This window comes from Leptonychotes weddellii, chromosome 10 (genome assembly GCF_054177405.1).
Source record: "Leptonychotes weddellii isolate Sample4059 chromosome 10, ASM5417740v2, whole genome shotgun sequence".
NCBI classification, from domain to species: Eukaryota; Metazoa; Chordata; class Mammalia; order Carnivora; family Phocidae; genus Leptonychotes; species Leptonychotes weddellii.
In genome coordinates, this window is record NC_138378.1 from 78889834 (window position 1) to 78909103 (window position 19270).

The 19270-nt window shown below is 50.1% G+C and overlaps 1 protein-coding gene across 5 annotated transcripts in view; it reads right to left on the reverse strand.

The window, feature by feature from the left end:
* The window catches only part of SLC4A5 (solute carrier family 4 member 5), a 103618-nt gene that overhangs the window by 20344 nt on the left and 64004 nt on the right, over window positions 1-19270 (reverse strand). For all 5 annotated transcript variants that reach the window (XM_081833717.1, XM_031030178.2, XM_081833716.1 and 2 more), the window contains 13 exons: window positions 17606-17766; window positions 16717-16872; window positions 15332-15427; window positions 13266-13321; window positions 12424-12581; window positions 11897-11984; window positions 10799-10953; window positions 10257-10445; window positions 8435-8609; window positions 7806-7939; window positions 6846-7117; window positions 3802-3860; window positions 1227-1427 (listed from right to left, as the gene is read on the reverse strand). In XM_081833717.1, coding sequence (XP_081689843.1) covers window positions 1227-1427; window positions 3802-3860; window positions 6846-7117; window positions 7806-7939; window positions 8435-8609; window positions 10257-10445; window positions 10799-10953; window positions 11897-11984; window positions 12424-12581; window positions 13266-13321; window positions 15332-15427; window positions 16717-16872; window positions 17606-17766 — 1900 coding nt within the window. The remainder of the gene's footprint in view (window positions 1-1226; window positions 1428-3801; window positions 3861-6845; window positions 7118-7805; window positions 7940-8434; window positions 8610-10256; window positions 10446-10798; window positions 10954-11896; window positions 11985-12423; window positions 12582-13265; window positions 13322-15331; window positions 15428-16716; window positions 16873-17605; window positions 17767-19270) is intronic.

Consider the following 19270-nt stretch of genomic DNA (forward strand, 5'->3'; position numbering starts at 1 on the left):
TTTATCTGTAACGTGATTCTAAAAGTTGAAAATCAGTAACAGCTTTATATCACCGTGATCAGGTAAGCCAAGCAGTGTGCAGGTTTACAATTGTTTTTCTGCAGTATCCCCAGCATCCGGATCAAAAAGTTATTAAGTTAAACCATATGACTTTGCCATTTTTTGGTAGGGCAAAACAGTCCAATGCACTTCATTTCGTATGGTCTGACCTAACATAAAGATGGATACGATAAACAGCTGTGAACTCCCTGAACCTTAAGAAATGAAAATATACACATTCAGTCGATGCCTCTGTGTGATCCAGTGGCATCCCTGTCTCTGCTCTCTAGAGAGATCCACTGCTCTGAATTTGGACTTTATTCTTCCCATGTCTTAATACTTTTACTAAATTGGTATATAGCCCTAAACAAAATATGGCATTGTTTTGCACGTTTTAAAATTTTACATAAATGGTTTCATATTATTTGTAACCTTCTGCCATTTGCTTTATTTGCTAACATTATGTTGGTGCTATTCTTCCTTGTGGATATAGTTGTAGTCCACATGTATATGAACTGCAGCTTAATGTAGGATTGTTTCCCATTTGTTTCTTCATTCTCCTGTCGATAGATCAACTTAGCTTGTTTTCATTGCTTTCCTCTTAGAATCAATGCTTCTGTGAATATTCTTGCACACATGTGAGGATTTCTCTGGGGTGTATTCCTGGAAGTGGAAATGCCCATTGGAAAATCATATCCATCTTTAGCTCTACCAGAGAGTGCCAGTTCTCTGAATTGCTTGTGCCTATTTACACTCCCACCTGCTTTTCACCTCCAACACTTGGTATCCCAAGACCTTCATATCTTTACCAATCTGATGGGTATGCAGTGGCATGGTGTCATTCTTCTCTGCAACACTAAATTCCAGAAGGCAACAGAGCAATTTGTAAGAAATTTAAGGGGGGAAATAGTGATAAAAGAATTTCCTACTATATGAATTATATTTCATCCTTCAGGAAATAGACATTCTCAGATGCAATCACTGCTCTAGATCTTTTACATAAAAGGTGACTTGGCTACGCTCTGGTTGGGAGTAGGGAGGAAGAGAGGGAGTTTGTCTTGAGGATGCATTTGTGTTGCAAGCACGCTATTTTTTCCTCAGCTCGTACACTGCAAAACCTCCTAAAGAGTCTTTTATTTAGTCTTTATGAAATATTGAGAAAAATACTCAGGGCAGGGCAAGCTTACCTTGGTCGGGAAATAGCGGCTGAATTTGAACTTCTTCAGTGTCAGGGTCATGGAGTACGTCCCAAAGAAAAGGATGAAGGACATGAGTGCCAGGTCAGGGATGAACTGACAGGAATTCCCGAGCAGCTGCCCACCGTAGTTCAGACATTCCTTCTTGCTCAGCAGAGACCAGTCCAGTGCTGTGAGGTTAAGGGGGTTGTACTTGGAGACCAAGCACAGGAGAGAAAGGGTCAGGGCCTTCCTGGGGAGTCAGCTGTATCCTTGCCCCTAGAGTCCCTCAGGCAGCCCACACACCCCTCCCATCCTCCACGGGGCCCAGCAACAGAATTATGTTCCTGGAGACAGGCTGTGTCAAGGAACAACAAACAGCGGGGCCCCTGGGCAGAGCAGGAGTGAACACGTGTTTCTTCAATGTGTTTTAGATTGCACTGCTGAGTTATTGAGGAGAAGCAGCTCAGAGGGTGGGATGCCCTCTCCTACAGCACGCTTGGCTACCAGCTCAGTCAACTATGGATCTCTTTCCTGGAGTATGTCACATTTATTCTTCCTTTTCCTTCCCCTGTGCACACCTTTTCACATATTGGGGCTTACACCTGACCCTTGTCAGATCTCTCTTGGGTCAGTCACTTCCCCTTTTCGTGTCTAGATGCTTAAAGTCCAGGGTACACAAAACAATTACATATATAGAAATATCTATATATGTACAACTATGTATGTATATATATATATATACACACACATAGATATATATCTCTAAGTGTATGTATATGAGTGCATATATAGACATACATGTGTATACACACGTATATGTTCACATGCATATGTTTCTAAGTGTAATAAAAGCAGAGTAATTTATAATAAAATTTAATATATATTTCAAAAAATTATTGTAAATATTCAGGAACCAGCAAAATGAAGTAAACAGGTGTTTGTAACCACGTGTAGTGAATGTTTGGATTAAGAGGAGTGTGGGACTTCGATATAACAGTGGTTTCCAATGAATCGTGCCTCCCTGTGTCCACACTCCTCCATGTCACACCAACAGTTCTCCCATCAAAAAGTGGTCTATTTCTCCACCCTTTTGAATCTGGCCTGGCCCTGGGTCTGCTCAGACCAGTGGAATGGGGAGGAAGTGGCTTTGAGCAGGGTCTGGAGCCGAGGCCTTGAGGGGCCTTGCCAGATCTGCGCTCACCCTCTGGGCAATGTGAGACTGCCACACTGTGGGAAAGCCCGGGATCAGAAAATACCATGTGAAGAGAGAAATCCAGATTTGCAAGACATCTGCTGCGTGTCAGGGCCTCCCTCAGTCACCGAAGCTAGTAAGGCTGCCCCCAGCCGGGCTGCATGCCTCCACTGCCCCACCAGGCTGGCCCCACAGCTCTGTCCCCGCTCATCTCGTGGGCTTCCCCTGTGCAGGGCCACACCCTCCTGCTGTCTCGGCCGGCCTGGTCCGCTCCCTGTCCTCGGAACACGGTTTGTGTTTTCCTTATTTGCCCTTCTGTCTGTGCTGGTCCCTGGGCCTGGAAGGCGCTTCTCTCTAGGGAACCCACTTTCCCGACCTTCAAGGCCAGACCACATTCCACTTTCTCTCTGAGGCTTTCCTCTCCAGCTTGTGGGGTGCCTCCTGTCTCCGTGGCTGGAAGGACACGTTTGGCCTATATTTGGCACATGGCATACTCTGCTTCTGCTGTCCCATTAGCCTTCATGCTCATCTCCACACGTACATCACACGCAAGTTGGAGGGCAGGCAAGGGCCACATCTGGTTTTTTATGTCCTTTTAGCCCTCAGAGTGCACACAGCACCTCGCACATAGTAAGTATCCAGGCTTAGGCACTGGCTGATTCCATTCTTCCTCACTCGAAACCAGATATTTGAAAGACCTTAGGTTAAGTTGCCAGCTGAGCAGTTGGCTGCCTCTGCAGGAGTGTCTAAAGGAGCAACCTCAGGGACACAGAAAGTCCAAAGATCTCCCCCAAAGCCCACCAGGAGCTGCTCTTCTCCTGCTTTTGGACTTCCCACCATTGGAGCCACTCAGGCCGGGCCCCTCTCCTGAGGGCCACTGCTCATCGTTCTGGGGAGGGGCAGACCAGAACTGACAGGGACTCGTGAGCGCACAGGACAGATCAGATTCAGCGAGGGGGGTAGCATTAATAACCTTTCTGGGGCTGGGGAGTGGCACTGTTAGGTGGGAGATGGAGGTGCTAGGTTGAAAGGCAAGGAAGAGGGTAAAAAGCCAGCTGGGAAACTGGGTTTATACTGTTGTTTCTGCAGCCCTATTTACCATTCCTCACCTCTACCTCCCCTTCATGTGTGTGAGCCTGTGTGTGTGATATTTATACACACGGATTTAATAGGATGAGACATGTTTAAAAGGGGAGGTTTTGACAATATATACTTACAATAAAAGTACGCATTTACAGAGCTCCATGGGTGACCCTGATGTGTAGCTGGGACTGACCTCTACAAGTCTGGCTTGCCATAAAATGGCAAGCCCAGTCTCTGTTTCCCAACTTCTCTCACTCTCCCCACAGACAAAAGCCCTCGAATGTCTGAGTAAGAGGAGAGGACACTTACCAGAGAAGTGTTGGTGTTTGGTGGCAGCAGGGCTGAAGCATTGAACATGGTTGTATTTGCTGTGGATGAGCACAGGACATGGGATGGGTCAGCAGCTGCTGGGTTAGGAGCCTTCAGCCCCCACCAGGCCCCCAGCTTTTCCATCTCCCACCATTGCTCAGAGCCCAGGAGTGGCTTCCCTTGTGGGGGCAGCTCATTGCGCCCTGGCCCCTCTCCATTAAGTAGCTCCAGTGCAGCAGGTTTGGGGAGAGAGGGAGGAGGCCAGCTAGCCAGTTTGCTGGCAATAAATCTGAAATGTACTGCAAGCCATTTGGCTCCTGCTGGCTCTCCATGGTTGGTTAGGAAGCCAGAGTGAAGTAGAGGCTATTCTTGAAGCTTCCCTCAACTTCCAACAAGCTGTCACAGGGTGGATGTGATCACAGGGCCCCTCCGTGTTGCCTACTTCTGGGCCAGTTGGGGCTGGGAGTGACTAAGGAATTCAGTCTTGACCCAGGGCAGAATATTCCTAAAAGTTCTACAAACCAGAGGTTTGTTATGATTATTCTGAAGAAAGCTTCACTTACAGAAATCAGGACATCTGCTGCCTTACTTCACACCACTGACCAAGAGAACACGATGCACAATTAACAACAGAGCAGAGAAAGTGGGCAAGAAGGCTAACTCAGGGCTACCCACACAAACACTAGAGGACTCCCAGCTAACGCTTGAGCCTGGAGAGTTCAGGCGCCTTTCCATTGCCCAAGCTTGTCAGACCAGACACTCCTTTGATGTCTTCTGTTTAGGCTTAGCCATTCTTTTATATTGGGTAGAGTTATCTGAAAGTCACTTTGAGATGAAGAAGGATGAAATATAACATGGAAAAATTCCAGAAAGGGTCCAAGTATCAAATATTTTTAAATTCTAGTGTTTACAAAGTGGTACTCACTTGGGATTGAAAGCAGCCAATCAGTGTGTGCAGCATCCATAAATAGAATACAAATCAGTTACAATGGAAACAAGATTAAATTTAAAAAGAGCGCACCCACACAACAAGCTCTTAGGATGAAGAGTGGGGAAGACTGAGAGGGTGCCTTGGCCAGATTGGGCTTTGCAGTAAAGCTAGGAACGTGGAACATTTTGTAAGCAAGTGGCCCAGGGACTGGGAAAGAAACCCTCCTCACTTAGTTCTCCCCTCCCCTATCTCCTGTTGTTGAGAACTTTCCTTTCATATTCTAATCAAAACTAACTTGTCCTGATTCCAGTTTCTTTACTCTTGGTGAAGAAACTGAAAATCTAATCTGACCAGGGTTAGTGGCTAGTAATGACTATGTATTACTAATTAATAGTTCAACAGAGCAATGGTTCTCAAACTTAAGCATGCGTCAGAATCACCTGGAAGGCTTCTTATTGTACAGCTCGCCCTACCCCAGAGCTTCTGATTAGCAGGTGTGGGGTGAGGCCCAAGAATATTTATTTCTAACAAGTTCCCGGAGGTGCTAAGGCTGCTTCTGGGAACCACACTTTGAGAACCATGGCAATAGAGTGACCCAAAATAATGAGGTGACATCAGGCACCTGGGCAAGGCCAGAGGGGGCGCTATTTGGAGGCAAGTAGATTTTATTACAGCCCTCAAATCCAACCTTGTATGCTCCTATGTCCCCTGTTCTTAGGGTATGTCTATGTTTGGTTCTCCTGTGGACAGATGATTCTCAGAATGACCAAAGTGCCACATATGACCCCAGAATTTGGACTGTCTCTAAAAGAGATCGAGGCCGTGTACTTCCAAAAGCCATGTTTGTGGGAACATTGGTGTTCAGTCAGTGCAACAAAACCACCGTCCAGTGGGCACAAGCAGCAAATGGGAGTGCCCTGAGGAGGCCCAGGCCACAGAGGAGAGATTCACTCCAGGGCAGAATGAAAAGGGCCTGCAGGTAGGATCTCTTCCATCCCCTGGGCACCAACATGTTCTGGCTTGGGACAAACAGTAGCTTCACCTATTGTTGGATTTTAATGAAATAACTCTAAATGAATGATAGAAAAAAATTAAGTCTAGACTTCTTTACAAAACCAGTGCAGTGACAGAGGGAGAGAGGGTATAACCAAAACTATACTCCCTAAGGTCAGGACGTCTTCCTCTCCATGAGGCCTAGTCTAAAGCAAGTACATGGTGACTGTACAGTAAATATTTTTGATTGACTTATGATCAATCTTTTATCAACAACATGTGTTAAAGTGCTAAACAACATAAAATCTACTTGTGTCAAACTCCAATCCGATCTGGGTATAGATTTGAAAGCCTCACAAGAGTTCCACGAGACCGGCAGAGCCAGCATTGATATCCCTCTTTCACAGCTAGGGAAACTGAGGTTCAGTGTGACCCTAGGTGGTCTCTGGACCTCAATTTGCTCTCTGTGAGTCCAGCTTGGTGGTGCTCAGAGACATATGGATGGGTCTCTCTCTCTCTCTCTAGATCTACCTATTTATGGGTGTCCCTGCTCTGCAGCATCCTGGCCCCCCCAGGCACAGTCCACTGAAGGCTCTGAGGGCATGAGGAGGACTGTGAAGGGAGGCCAGTGGTTGAGACTACAGGAAGCCCTAACTATACAGATGACACTTTTCTGGTCAGTAAGGAATTCCACAGGAACAGTACCAAGTATTATCAGGTTGACCAGTGGTTGATTCAACCTCCCACCCAGTGCAGGAATTTTTTTTTTTTTTTAAGAGAGCAAACTAGCAGGGATGGTGGGGAGCAGAGGGAGAGGGGGAGAGAGAATCTTAAGCAGGATCCACCTGCCTGATCCGGGGCTCGATCTTATGACCCTGAGATCATGACCTGAGCCAAAACCAAGAGTCAGCGCTTAACTGACTGAGCCACTCGGGCGCCCCAGGAATTCTTTTTACATCACCCTTGGCAGATGGACATCCAGGTAGTGTTCAGGTCACTTGTTACCACCCAAGGGGGCTGATACCTCTCATGGTGGTATCTCCTACATTTCAGTAGAGAGCTGTGGTGGGGGGAGAGTGAGTGGGTGGGAGCCCAGGGCACATCTGGGATTACCGGTCACCTGTGTCGGGGGCGACACACTCGCATTTGTAGGTGGTGATGGAGTCAGGCTTAAAGTCCATATTGATGGGGTAGTACTTGAAGGCACCAATCATCTTCTTGATGGCATCATAGATGAAGATGAAGCTGATAAGGGTGGAGAAGCCCTCTTCTGTGAAGCGGGTGATATACTTGATGATAAAGCTGGCATCTGTGGCCACCAGGATAAGGCACTGGATGGCTGAGTGGAGGCCAATCCAGAGGCGGAACTCCATGTAGTCCAGACCATTGCCTCTGGAAGACAGAGGGAAGGAAGGGGCCTTGAGCCCAGGGCTCTTGTATGTGCTTGGCTCCCCAGACCCACTCTTAGTGGCTCACCTGTCCCTCCTGTGGCACAAATGCCCTCCTAGGAAATGTGAGAGGACTAGGGACAGGGACAATTCCTGGGTGGGGTTGTCTCATCTTCATAAATTCTGGGAAAGAATCTCATGGGGGTGGCAGGAAGGTGCTAAGACATCTCAATTCTTACACATTTGGTAACAAACACCCAGGGTGAATGAACAACAGGGAATATCAGAGTGACAGAGCTGGGGGAGGCCTTTAACTGGCCTCATGTTGTAGATGAGGCAACTGAGCCCAGAGTTGTGACAGGAGCTGCCTGGTTCAGGGCATAGCCCTCAGACCTCCAGCTCAAGACCGCACTGACTTCCAGACATAACTGTTTACACATCAGTGAGAATTGTCTCCTCTTGTCTTGCCTTGATGTCTCCCTATCAGCTATGCTAAAATGCACTAGGATGGCTAAAGGCAGGTAGCTGGAGGGAGTCAGGAGGGACCACCTGACAGTCCTTCCCATAGGTAATAAAGGCAGCTTTGGTGCCTCCTCACCCCTGCCTCCCTTTTGGGCCTCTTCCCTTATCCTGGCCTTGGTATACTGCCCCAGGTGTGAGAGCAGGCACCGGGAGCTACCAAGGGCACCTACTTGCTGAAGTCGAAGAGGAGCTTCTCAAAGATGAGGATGGGCCCTGTGCTGCTGAGGATGATGAGAGGCTGTCCCGAGAAGAGGCAGAACAAGGCGCCGGCCATGGCAGTGCCCAGGAAGCTCTCCATCACTCCCTGGGGGCATGAAGAGTATGAGGCTCAATGGAGGCAGGAGAAGGGGCCTCTTGGCATAGGTTAGAATCCAGCCACGGGCTCAGGCCACAGTGCTCATCTTTTATTTTGGGCCCTCTCCTCCCAAAATCACTATGTTGTATATCTGAAAACTAATATAACATTGCATGTCAACTACCCTTCAATAATAAAAATTAACAAAAAAACATATAGTGCAATTAATACTACTTAATACATAAAATAAACGTTGAACAAGTTTGATCTATTTATGTCATCCTTACATTTGGACTTTAGTAACATGATTTAGCTTTAGGTCTTTTAATACTATTGGCTTATTATTTTTTGAAGGGTAAAGGATTACTAAAAATGATAGTCTGAACCCTATGGTGGATGAAACCCAAGCCTTGGTTTTGGGATTACGGGATGAAGCTCCTTACCGCCACCTGGTGGCATCAGATTTTATGGAGGTTTGCACTCCTGTCCACAGCTCACACACACCTGATAATTGTCAGTGGCATCCCCCAGAAGCCCACCAAAGGTGATTGCGTTGGTGATGCAGCCGAGGTAGATGAATAGGATGGCAGAGATGGACTGGATGTGGAAGCCGTCATAGAAGTCACTTGGGAACCAGGGCAGCTTCCTCTTGATATCCAGAAGCAGGCCACCGAAGAACCTGCTCAAGACAGGCCCAGGGGCTGCTTTCTCCCCACAAACACCAGCACAGGGGCAGGGCTATTTACAGGAGCCTGCAGAATCTGGGGCGAGGAAGGGAACTTGACTAGAGGGACCTTTCTACCAGAACATTTAAAGGCAGGGAAGGATTTTTTGCAAGAATGAAAGTTTGTGGTCAGCATCATCCTCACTGGAAAGGTGGTCATGACAGCCTGGATGCGAGAGAGGGGAGGCCTGATGGGGACATGTCCTGGAGTAGACCTAACATTCCATGGGGAATGGAAATCGTGGGGTCCACAGAAGTCCTAGACGTCCTCCTCAGAGATGTCCCTGATCATCTGCAGGGCATCTGCCTGTGCTTGGTGAATACAGGTGTGTCCAACTTTAGGAGAAAGAGACATCCGATATTCATCACGGGCAGGTTCTGAATCTTATAACTGGTTTCTTTATTCTCTGGAACAATTGAGTGGGGAATTTCAGGTTTAGGGACAGTGTTTATTGGGTCTACTATTCCCCCACAGCTCCTAAGGCAACGCTTGGCATGGAGCAGGGTTTCTCGGCTTTGGTACTACTGACAAGTCGGGCTGGGTAATCCTTTGTTGTAGGGCTGCCCTGTGCCTCGTAGCATCTGTCCACTAGATGCCAGCAGCATCCCCCTCTAGTTGTGGCACACAAAAATGTCTCTGGACATTGCCAAATGTGTCCTGGGGGAGGATGGGGGTGCAGGCAAAGCTACCCCCAATTTGGAACTACTGGCTGGCATAGAGCCAAAGGCATATAAAACATGACTCCGTTCTCAAAATCATAATTTACACATAGCTTTGCAGGGCCATGTCCTTTCCTAAATTCAGAGAAACCTGAATTATTCTAAGAGCCAGCAAGGAAACCCAACCCAAAGTCTCTCACCCTCTCTCTCTCTTAAAGAAAGAAAAAAGGGAAAAAAATTCAAATGGTACTGTTATGAATTGTGTCACCCCCAAAGACACATTGAAATCCTAACCCCAGTACCTGTGAATGTGATCTTATAGGGAAATAGGGTCTTTGCTGATGTAATCAAGTTAAGATGAGGTCATGGGGGTGGGTCTTAATCCAATATGACTAGTGTCCTCAGAAGAAGAGGAAAGTGCCCCAGGAAGACACATGGGGAGAACACCAGGTGAGGACAGACACAGAGACTGGAGCCACACCGCTGCAAGCTAAGGACACTGAGGATGGCCGGTCACCGCCAGAAGCTGGAGAGAGGGAAGTAAGGATGCCACCCAGGGTCTCAGAGGGAGTTGGCCCTGCCAATGCCTTGATTTGGAACTTCTACCCTCCAGAACTGTGAGAGAAAACTTCTATTGCTTAAGCCACCTAGAATATGACACTTTGTTAGGACAGCCCTAGAAGACTCATACAGGAACAGAGTCTAGAGAAAATTCGGGTGCCTCCACTCCAGTGCTGGGCCCCACTTCCCTTCTCCTGCCACAACCCTTTCGCCAGATCCAGCGGGGTTTTGAAGGTGCGGGGAGGAAAAGAGTGCAGCGGCCAGACCCCATGGCCGGGAGGGGGCGCTGCAGGCAGAGCTGGGGGAAGGTTCCCGCAGCTGGGTGAGAAGGAGACAAGCCTAAAGGTTGGCTGGCGTCACCGTCAGGCCTGGGGTGGGCACCTTCCCGTCCAGATTAGCTCTTCCCCGATTTCGTGCATGGCTGGCATCTCTCCGTCATCCCCGCTGCTCCCTCCGCCGGCCCCGCCGCCACCGCCAGAGCCTCCGCCGCCGCCTCCTGCAGCCGCCCCGCCGCCTCCCCCTGCAGAGCCGTTCATCTGGCCTAGCTCCATCAGCGAGAACACGGATTTCCTGTAAGGAGCAAGGGGGCAGAGGGCGATGGCGCTCCCAATCCTGGGACGAGCTTAGGCCCTCCAGAACTGTCCCAAGAACACCTCTTACCTCTCCAACAAAAAACATGAAATATCTTAAAAGACAGAGACAGATGCAGATGATGTCACGGTACCCATGCACAGGTCACCCAGATGTTACAGATGTTCACATGCAGCATATTGCTTTCTTTTCTTTTCTTTTTTAAGAAATAAAATGACACCAGGAGAAGAAATACCACAACCCCGTCTATGCTGACCAGAAAAGCCATGGACAGACGCAGAACTCCCTTTGAACCACTTCCCTCCTCGCCACCTCTCCATCCACACACACACCTCTTATCAGCAGAGGGCACCTTCTTGGGGGGCTCAATTCGGATATTTGGGTCCCATTCTCCAGGAGGAAGGACGATGACCTCATCCAGAAACTCATCAATCCCTGCTATCAGGTCTTCCCGATTCCGGGCTTTATAGGCCACGTCACTGAAGAGCTGGCAAGGGAAGAGGAAGGGGACATCTTGCTGAGGTCTGCTTCTTAGCCACCTCCTGGGAGCACATCCCGTATAGTGTCAGAGAAAATCCCTCTGAACCTTTACTCCTACCAGCTTACTCTCTGTCTGTAGGGAAGGAAGGACAGAGCCCTGCAGGTGAAATTCAGCACAGTGGGGAGCAGCGGGCCTTGGGCGAAGACCTGAAGGCCAGGTCTCCGTGTCCTAGCTGTAGGACTTTGGCTCAATCACCTAACCTTTCTGCTTTCAGTTTGACATGGAGCAAGCTCATTTGAAAACCTGTTCAGAGCCCAGTCCCAAAATCTCAGATATTTTAGATCTGATTATAACTTCCTAGTGCCTCATCCTTGGAAGGTTAGGCTGCATCCTTCCAGATGTCTTCAGGGCGTTCTTTCTGACGTACAGATCCCGCCTGTGTTGAACATCTTCTAGGCTCCCATTCACTCCTGGGACAGAGAGAGCTCTAGGCTGTGCCTCCAGGCTCCATGTCATCTCGGGCTCCCCTCCTGCTCTTGAAGTTCTTACACTGAGCCTAGGCTGAACCACTTTTATTCAGCTTCTCCATCTCCAAGCTTTGGCTCCTTTTCCCTTCATTTGGAATGCCTGCCTCTCAGGCTTCTGCAGGGTTGACCTCACTCCTGCTCATCCTTAGTGTAAAGCCCTCTCCTGTGTGAGGCCTCGCTTGGCTGCCAGGACAGTTAGCATGTGGTTCACTTCAGAATTACAGGTCTGTCCCTCCCCCGTGATTGGTGCTTCTAAAGGGCAGTGACGGCCCCCTGATTCTCATAACCCTCAGCGCCCTGCACAAGCCTGGCAACACAGTAGGTGCTCCAATGGGCCTGTTGGATAAGTGAGTGAATGAAGGCCCAGTGCTTGATGCGGGAGCCATGACAGTCAGGAGTACATGCTTCTTGTTACCACTTACATCGTCTACCATGAGGGTTGCAATGGCACGGCCAATTTCATTGTAGGATTTTGCTCTCCCAGAAGGTCCAAGCAGTATGAACAGAAATCTGCAAAGAAGAGGAAGGAGGAGGAGGTGGAGGAAGCGAGAAGGACAAATTGAAGCAGGTGAAGAGAGGGATTCTCTGGCCCTGGACATTATTCATTCTTAACTCATGAATTGACCACACACTTGTCCCTTCCCTCCTTTGAATCCCGTATTTGCTCCGGAAAGACATCTCTTCTTTGCTTCCACCAGCTCCCCCTTGAGCATCCTCACCATTGTCTTGTTGCCCAAGCCCAGCCAACGGTGTCTGTCTCAGCTCCTTCTTTTTTATGATTATTTTAAATTAACTCTAAAACTCTCTCCTAGTCAGATTTCCCTCCCCAGCAATTGACTGATTTTCCTTCTATATTTTAGGGGTGTTTCCAACAGCCCTTTGTGCCCACTACATGGACAGCTGGTTTCCCTCAGGCAGGTGAGGGGGGTCAGATTTCAGTGGCCCTCACCTGGTGGGGACAGGCACCTCAGTCACTCCTCCCAGCATGGCTGACTGGATGAGACGCACGAAGGCGATGAACGGCTGGTCCAGGAAGTCCACCTCGCCCACGAGCACGTTGGAGGCTTCTGAGTCCTTGGGGATCTTCTTCATGAATTTGTTTTTCCGCTGGTCAGGGAGAGGGGAAACAAGATGCCCATGGATACTCTCATCAGTGGTTTTAGCTCTCATCCAGATTGCTGTGAAGGCCTGACTTTAAATTCTCCAAGCATTTCTCAGGAGACTGAAATAACCAAATCCTTTGCCCTATTTCTGGATGAGAAGACTCAAAATGGGTTAACACCAGGACCAAGTGAACAGGCAATGACTGGATCCCTAAGACATTCCTTGATGGGTGGCAACTTTGCTCAATTGCAGTGTGAGCGGAGGCGTCAGACAAGAGAGCCCAGGCTTGCTGGACAGCAGGCCTCATCCCCCAGCCCCCTGCGGCCCAAGCAGGTGGGAGTTGGCTCTTCCACAATGGGTGTCCGGCCATGGAGGAGGTGAAGCTGTGTGCTGGTCTTCTCTGTCCAACAAATCCCAAGCTCAGGGACGGCTGGCCCCTCACCTGATATGCTTCTCTGTCCCCCACTCCCCCTAGTGCCTGGCATGGCACCAGCATATGGGGCTTGGTCAGTACCTGACTGATGGGCTGGCTAGTCACCAAGGCAGCCCAGAGCCCCCACCCGGGTCCTTCCTGGGGACTCCTATTCCCTCATGGGAATGAAGTTCTGTCTGTAGGGCCTCCCTGCCCCTGAAACCAAAGGCGCCTTTCTGCCCTGGGCCTTCACTGCAGCCAAGTGTAGGGTCTACCTGGTCTGTGTTTGGGGTGCGAGAAATATCATTCATGCTTCTACTCTGGGCGTGACCTGGGAGAGAAGGAAAAGAAGGCGAAGTCAGGCTCTTGCAGGTCCTTTTCCCTTGGTCCCTACACATGCTTCTCCTGGCTTCATAACCAAAGCAAGACCCCCTCCCCCTCATCCCTCAGCCCCTGGAGCTAGCCTCTGCTCCCTCTTCTTCTCTCTCTTCCCTTCTCACTCCTCAGTCTGCTGCTCGCTACCCCTCTGCCCAGCCCCCTTGGGCAGAGACCGAGATGTCTGCTCTGTGCCAGGCCCTGAAGGAGGGGAGGGACACAGACACATTATCAGGTGAGGTGCCAGGTGTCACTGAGCTTGGACTTGGACTCCCCCATGACCCATGTGCGTGTTGCAAGATGGTCAAGGATTTGGCCGGCAGAAGGAAGGAAGGCGGGGCTCTCTTGTGGGGAGAACAGTGATGGCAAATTATCTGAACTGCCCAATGGTTCCTTCCCCCGTTAAGGGAGGAGAAAGTCAGCTCTCATTCCCCAGCAGCAGCCGCATCCAATGGGCATTCTCAGACCTGTTATTTCTTGGCTTTCTGTGGCCTGTGGCATACTCTAGCTGCCAGAACTCTGCCCTCTCTTGGCTCCCTTCTTCTTACTTGTATCCAGGATCCTCACCTGCTGGGCTCAGGGCCTTGCTTTGCCTTCACTCCCTGCAGAGGCTTCACCCCCTCCATCCCCCATTGCTTCATACCCACCCTGGGCTGAGGATGTCCAGATTGGGTCTCCACTCTATACCTCTCTCTCGAGCCCCAGAATCCACTGGGCAGCCCCACCTGGCACCTTAAACTCAATGCACCGGGATCATGGTTTGCCTCTGCTTAAAACTCAGAGGTCCCCATTACCTTCACAGTAGAGGCAGGGAGGGTCCTTTTGCAGGGCATGTGGGCCCTCTTCAGTTTGACCCTCTTGCCCTCAGGCCCTGCCCTCCTCATGAAGTGAACTGCCCCCTTCACAGTGCCTTCCTTCTGCTGTTCGTTTCCTTTGTTTGGAACACCCCTCTCCTGCGTCGCCCCCACCCTACCATGTGCTCCTGGAAAACCCCTATTTGTTCTCCAAGACTCAGGCGTGTCTCCTCTTTGAGCCTTCCAGGGGCCACCCCGGGGTGGGATGGTGTGCACACAGGACATTTTCTCCAGGCTTCCTTCACTGCAGTGTTGGCCATAACGGTGATCTCAGACACAATGAACAACTGGGAGGCAGGCTCGCCCCAGAGCCATTCGTTGCCTGCTGCCTCCTGGCATCCCTATGTGGAATAACCAAGGCCAGGAAGACTGGGGACCCGGGGCCACCAACAACAGAGAGAAAAGACTGTAGCTGAGCCCTTGGCCAGGGCCCACACTGCCCTCCAAATCATTCGTTGGGCCTGGTCAGGGCACAGCTGACATAACTTATTCATATCTTGGCCTTTTAGTAAAAGTACTTAAAGGAACATACTCTTCTCACTCTTTTCTTTCCATTTTGCAGATTCTCTCTTTTCTTTGCTTCACAGCTCACCTGTGTGTTCCCTCCGATGAACTGCCTGAAAAGCCCTGTCTGTGACCGTTCACCTCACAAGTACCCGCACCCATTCCCAGGATGCGGGGGGGGGGGGCTGTGACTGCCAGCATCCCATGGTCGTGGTGCACAAGGCTGTCATCCAGGCATGGCAGAGGAAAGTCCCTAGCCTGTTTCTAATTCAGTTTCGAGGAAGACTTCTTACCAAAAACGGGACTGATGACCATTCCGGGGGAAACAAAGGTACAGACTAAGACAAAAATGCCTAGCACCATAGGATTGGGTACTGATTATGCCAGCATTTGATTTAGAGTTGCATCTGTCAGAGCAGTTACCTAAACACTTAGGGTAGTAAGTTAGGCCCCAAAGACAGCCCGGGTTTGGGGTGAAGGTTAGATTTCTCCCAATGCCTGTCCTGGGAATTCTAGACAGGTCCTGGCCTTTATCTCCCCCACCCACGAAAGCTTACGGAAGCTGGCATTCCCCAGCCGCCACGGGCAGCTGCTGAGAACACACTCACACAGCCGGCCGTAACTGGCACTTTGCCGCATCCTCAGGTCCTCGGTGGAGTGGTGGAGGCTCGGACCAGCCGCTGGGCTCCGGGCCGGGCTGCGATCTGGGAGGAGGAACAGAAGGGATTTGGCGTCAGCAGCCTTGCTGTCAGCATGGCTTACATTTCCAGTCATTCCACCTGAACAAAGCTGGGCCTTGAGACGTGTCTCTTCCCCTTTCTGGAAGAAAGCCTATTTTGGTTGTTTTATATTTTGCTTTTGAGTAAGTTAACAGTCTGAACAAGATTACAGAGAAAATATTTGTACTCTTGAGAATGAGATAGATACACAATTGTTAAATAGGCAGCAGGTGTCGTAGACAGCTGGGTTCATCCCTGACTCCACCACTTACTAGCTGTGTGATCTTAGGCAAGTAACTTAGTCTCTTGGTGCCTCAGGCTGCTCATCTGTAAAATGCGGATAACAAGAAGAGTACCTAGCCACAGGGTTACTGTGAAGATGAAGTGAGTTAATACATGCGAAGCACTCAGAATAGTGCCCGGAACATGCTAAGTGCTGATTCTACACCTGCTGTTATTATCATATGCTAAACACTTTCCATTTTAAACAATTCATCTAAAGAGATTCCTTAAGATTCCTTCTTTAGCAACCTCATCAACTTTGTTCTGATTGCTGCATTTATCTGGCAGGTTCAGCAAGGCTACTGTCTGGGCATCTCGACTCTGCAGTATCAAGAGTGGAGAGTTGCAGGTTGGAGATGTGTGCTTGGAACAATCCACTCTCCCTAATGGCCCCAGGCTCTGTCAATCACAGTGACACAGCTGCCAGATCTACAAGCCCTGGCACACTTGAGATGAACCCAGAACCTTCTATCGCCTTGATGTGCTTCATTTTCTGCCAAGGCTCTTGGCTCTTCTTGGGGGTTCAGTGGGAGACTTTCAAGCTCTTTCCACATACATGCCATCTCTACCAGCATTTTGCAATCCTAACCACACAAGAGAATCTCCTGGGGAGCTTTCTAAACTCCCTGTTCCCAGGCCATCCCCCAGATCAACTGAATCCAGCTCTCAGGGTGAGGCTGAGGCACTGGGACATGTTTCATACCCCCAGGTGATCGCCATGTGCAGCCCAGGCTGAGAACCAGCTCTCTTCCTAGGACTAGTTCTGTTCTGCTGCTGGGGACAACACTGGGGTATGGCTGAGGTCTCTGCAGGCCTGCCATAGAAGGAGGTTGAGGGATCCCCAGAACCTCAGAATTTCTCCAGGATCATGAAGTTCAGGAAGCCTCCACGTTGCCAAGACTCTCCAGCCACCAAGGTGGGCTCACCCAGACCCTGGGACTTGACACCAGCCCCCACATGCCCACTGCCCACCAGCATATGGCCCAACTCACTGGTGGTGGAGGAGACAGACTTTCCAATGTCAACCAAGGAGCGGTGGATGGGCTTCTTGGTTTGGTGACGGTGTTTCCTCAGGAGGACATAGCTGACCCTCTCCCGGAGCTCGGGCCGCAGGAGGCCGTCCTCAATTTGCTTCTCAATGACGTCATCTAAGTGGGGAACAGACATGCCTCATCTATGTGGGACAGAAGGACCAGGAGTGTGGGGGTCTTCAGTTTCATCTATTATCAGTGGGATTAAAAGTGACTAAAGGAGGCAGGAGATGTGGAAATAGTCCCAGCTTTGCCACAAACTGTGGAAACACGAGCAGGTCACAGGCCTTTGGGTATGTGCACACGTGTGCGTCTGTGTGTGTGTATATACAATTCTGTGCTCTATCGGCACTATTGTGAAAAGTCAATGAAGTAGCCTAAGAAGCACAAAAGTTCTGTGTTCGATGGTTTTAGTCCTAACACGAATTCCTTTTAGAAAAGCATTTGGGACAAAATACTTGTGGCAAATTTGAATGTAGTAGAACAAAATTGGCAAAACGTTTTAGGGATAATAAGGCCAGCCTTATGGTCTCCCTTCACCGCTCCACTAAATGAGAGCTAATTTCCTAAAGATGAATGATGATCCCTTTACTCTGACAAGAAACAGGTTGCCATGGCAATAGGTTATCTCTGACAACGCTAGGAAGCCCCTCTCCTTTTTGCTCCCTTGCAGGATGGCGTTTCAGGGAATGAGCTTTACATGGGCCCCAGACCTGGAGCCATTGTGCCGCTGTCTTGGGAGTGTCAGACCCAGAGCCTGGTGTCCGCAGAATCAGGCGGGCGTCACACAGACCAGGTGTGGGCACAAGGCTGCCATGGCTTTCTGGGGCCCCAGCGGTCCCTGCCTCACCTATGATCTGTGGTAAGGAGCCGCTGTCCAAATCCAGCAGCACCGTCCCCGTCTGCAAGCAGGTCCGCAGCTCGAAGAGGCTGTGCAGCGACAGTGTGGACACGTGGGGCTTGCTCCAGCGTTCGCCTCCTTCCTCTACCTTTTCTTCAAACTTTATCCACCTGGAAGGGGTTAGGATGGGGCTCAGCATGGCCACTGCCCTCAGGAGCAGCCCCCACGAGGTCTCCTTGGGGCAAGGGGTGATAGCTGGCAAGTCATGTGCATGCGCTGCATGTTGTTGGGACATTGGTGCTAGACTCACAGGCAGAAGATCTTGGGAACCCTCCCACTCTCCCCCTCACTTCTCCTGATGTTGTTGTGCTCAGGGCAAAGTGACATTCCAGAGGAAGACCATACATGGGCATGAGGGGTCTTTTTGGGGGTGGCAGAAATGTTCCCAAACTGGATTTAGTGATGGTTGCACAACTCTACATTCACTAAAAAATCATTTAATTGTACATTTAAAATGAGGGAAGTTGATGATAACCTATAATAATAAAGCTGTTTAAAAAAAAGTATCAACTGGAGCCTGGCTACTCAGGGCCAGTCACACCTGTGTTCAGTGTCTGCCTTATGGGGTGTGGTTTGCGGGGAGCAAAGAAAGCGTTCCTCACAAAAAAGTATTTCCCCACGGCTTCTGCTGCAGGGCCTGGGGATTCTACAAGTCCACTCTGGGCTTTGGTTCTCATAGTTCATATTAAAATCCATATGTCATCTGGGGAAGGAAAGAAATTAGACCAAGGATGTATAGGAATTTGTTCTTTCTAGAGGACAGAATCAGAGGCTGGGTGGAGGAGCCGAGTGGGAAGGCCTGAGACAGCCCAGCAGAGGGCGGCACCAGACAGCCTGGAGAGCTGCCAGGAGCACCCGGCCAGCAGGCTCCGTTTTGCAAGACGTCAACCCCAAGTCCCTGGGTAGCTTCAAGCTATTCCAATCACAATCCCAAAAGAGTAGTTTTGGACCACGTGACTAATTCTGAAGTTCTTCTGAAAAAGTAAATGTCTGAAAATGGTTGGGGAATGTCTAAAAAAGAAGAATGGGGATGGCTATGCTGTCAGCAGATAGAGAAACTTGCCTAAAAGCTGGAGCCTGGATTCGCAATTGAGGGGGGGGAGAGATGGTGGAAGAGTAGGGGACCCTATTTCAACTGGTCCCCAGAACTGAGCTGGATATCTACCAGACCACTCTGAGCACCCACGAAACCAGCCTGAGATGTAAGAAGATCTGGATCTCTACAAGCAGAATATCACAGGCGGTTGGTTTTGAGGTACGAGGCGGGGAGCTGTGATTCCGCGGGCAGATATTGGGGGATAAACGGCAGCGGGAGGGTGCCTGGCCGTGGGGATCCTACACTGCCGGTGAGTGACAGCCTCGCGCGCTGGGGGCGGGCACAGACTCTCAGACCGGTAGCAGCAGGGAAAGGACTTTAGGGCAGCCCCTGGGGCGGAAACCTGGAATGGTGGGGTCGCACCAGCGAACTGGGAGCGGCTGGCGGTTTTAGAAGCACAAAGGGCAGAGACGTGCCCCGACCTGGAGGCAGGACTGGGAGCGCTGCGGAGGGGCGCACAACCCAGGACGCTGCAGTTTATATCAGCACGGACAGAAACCGAGACAGTGCGGCCTGTA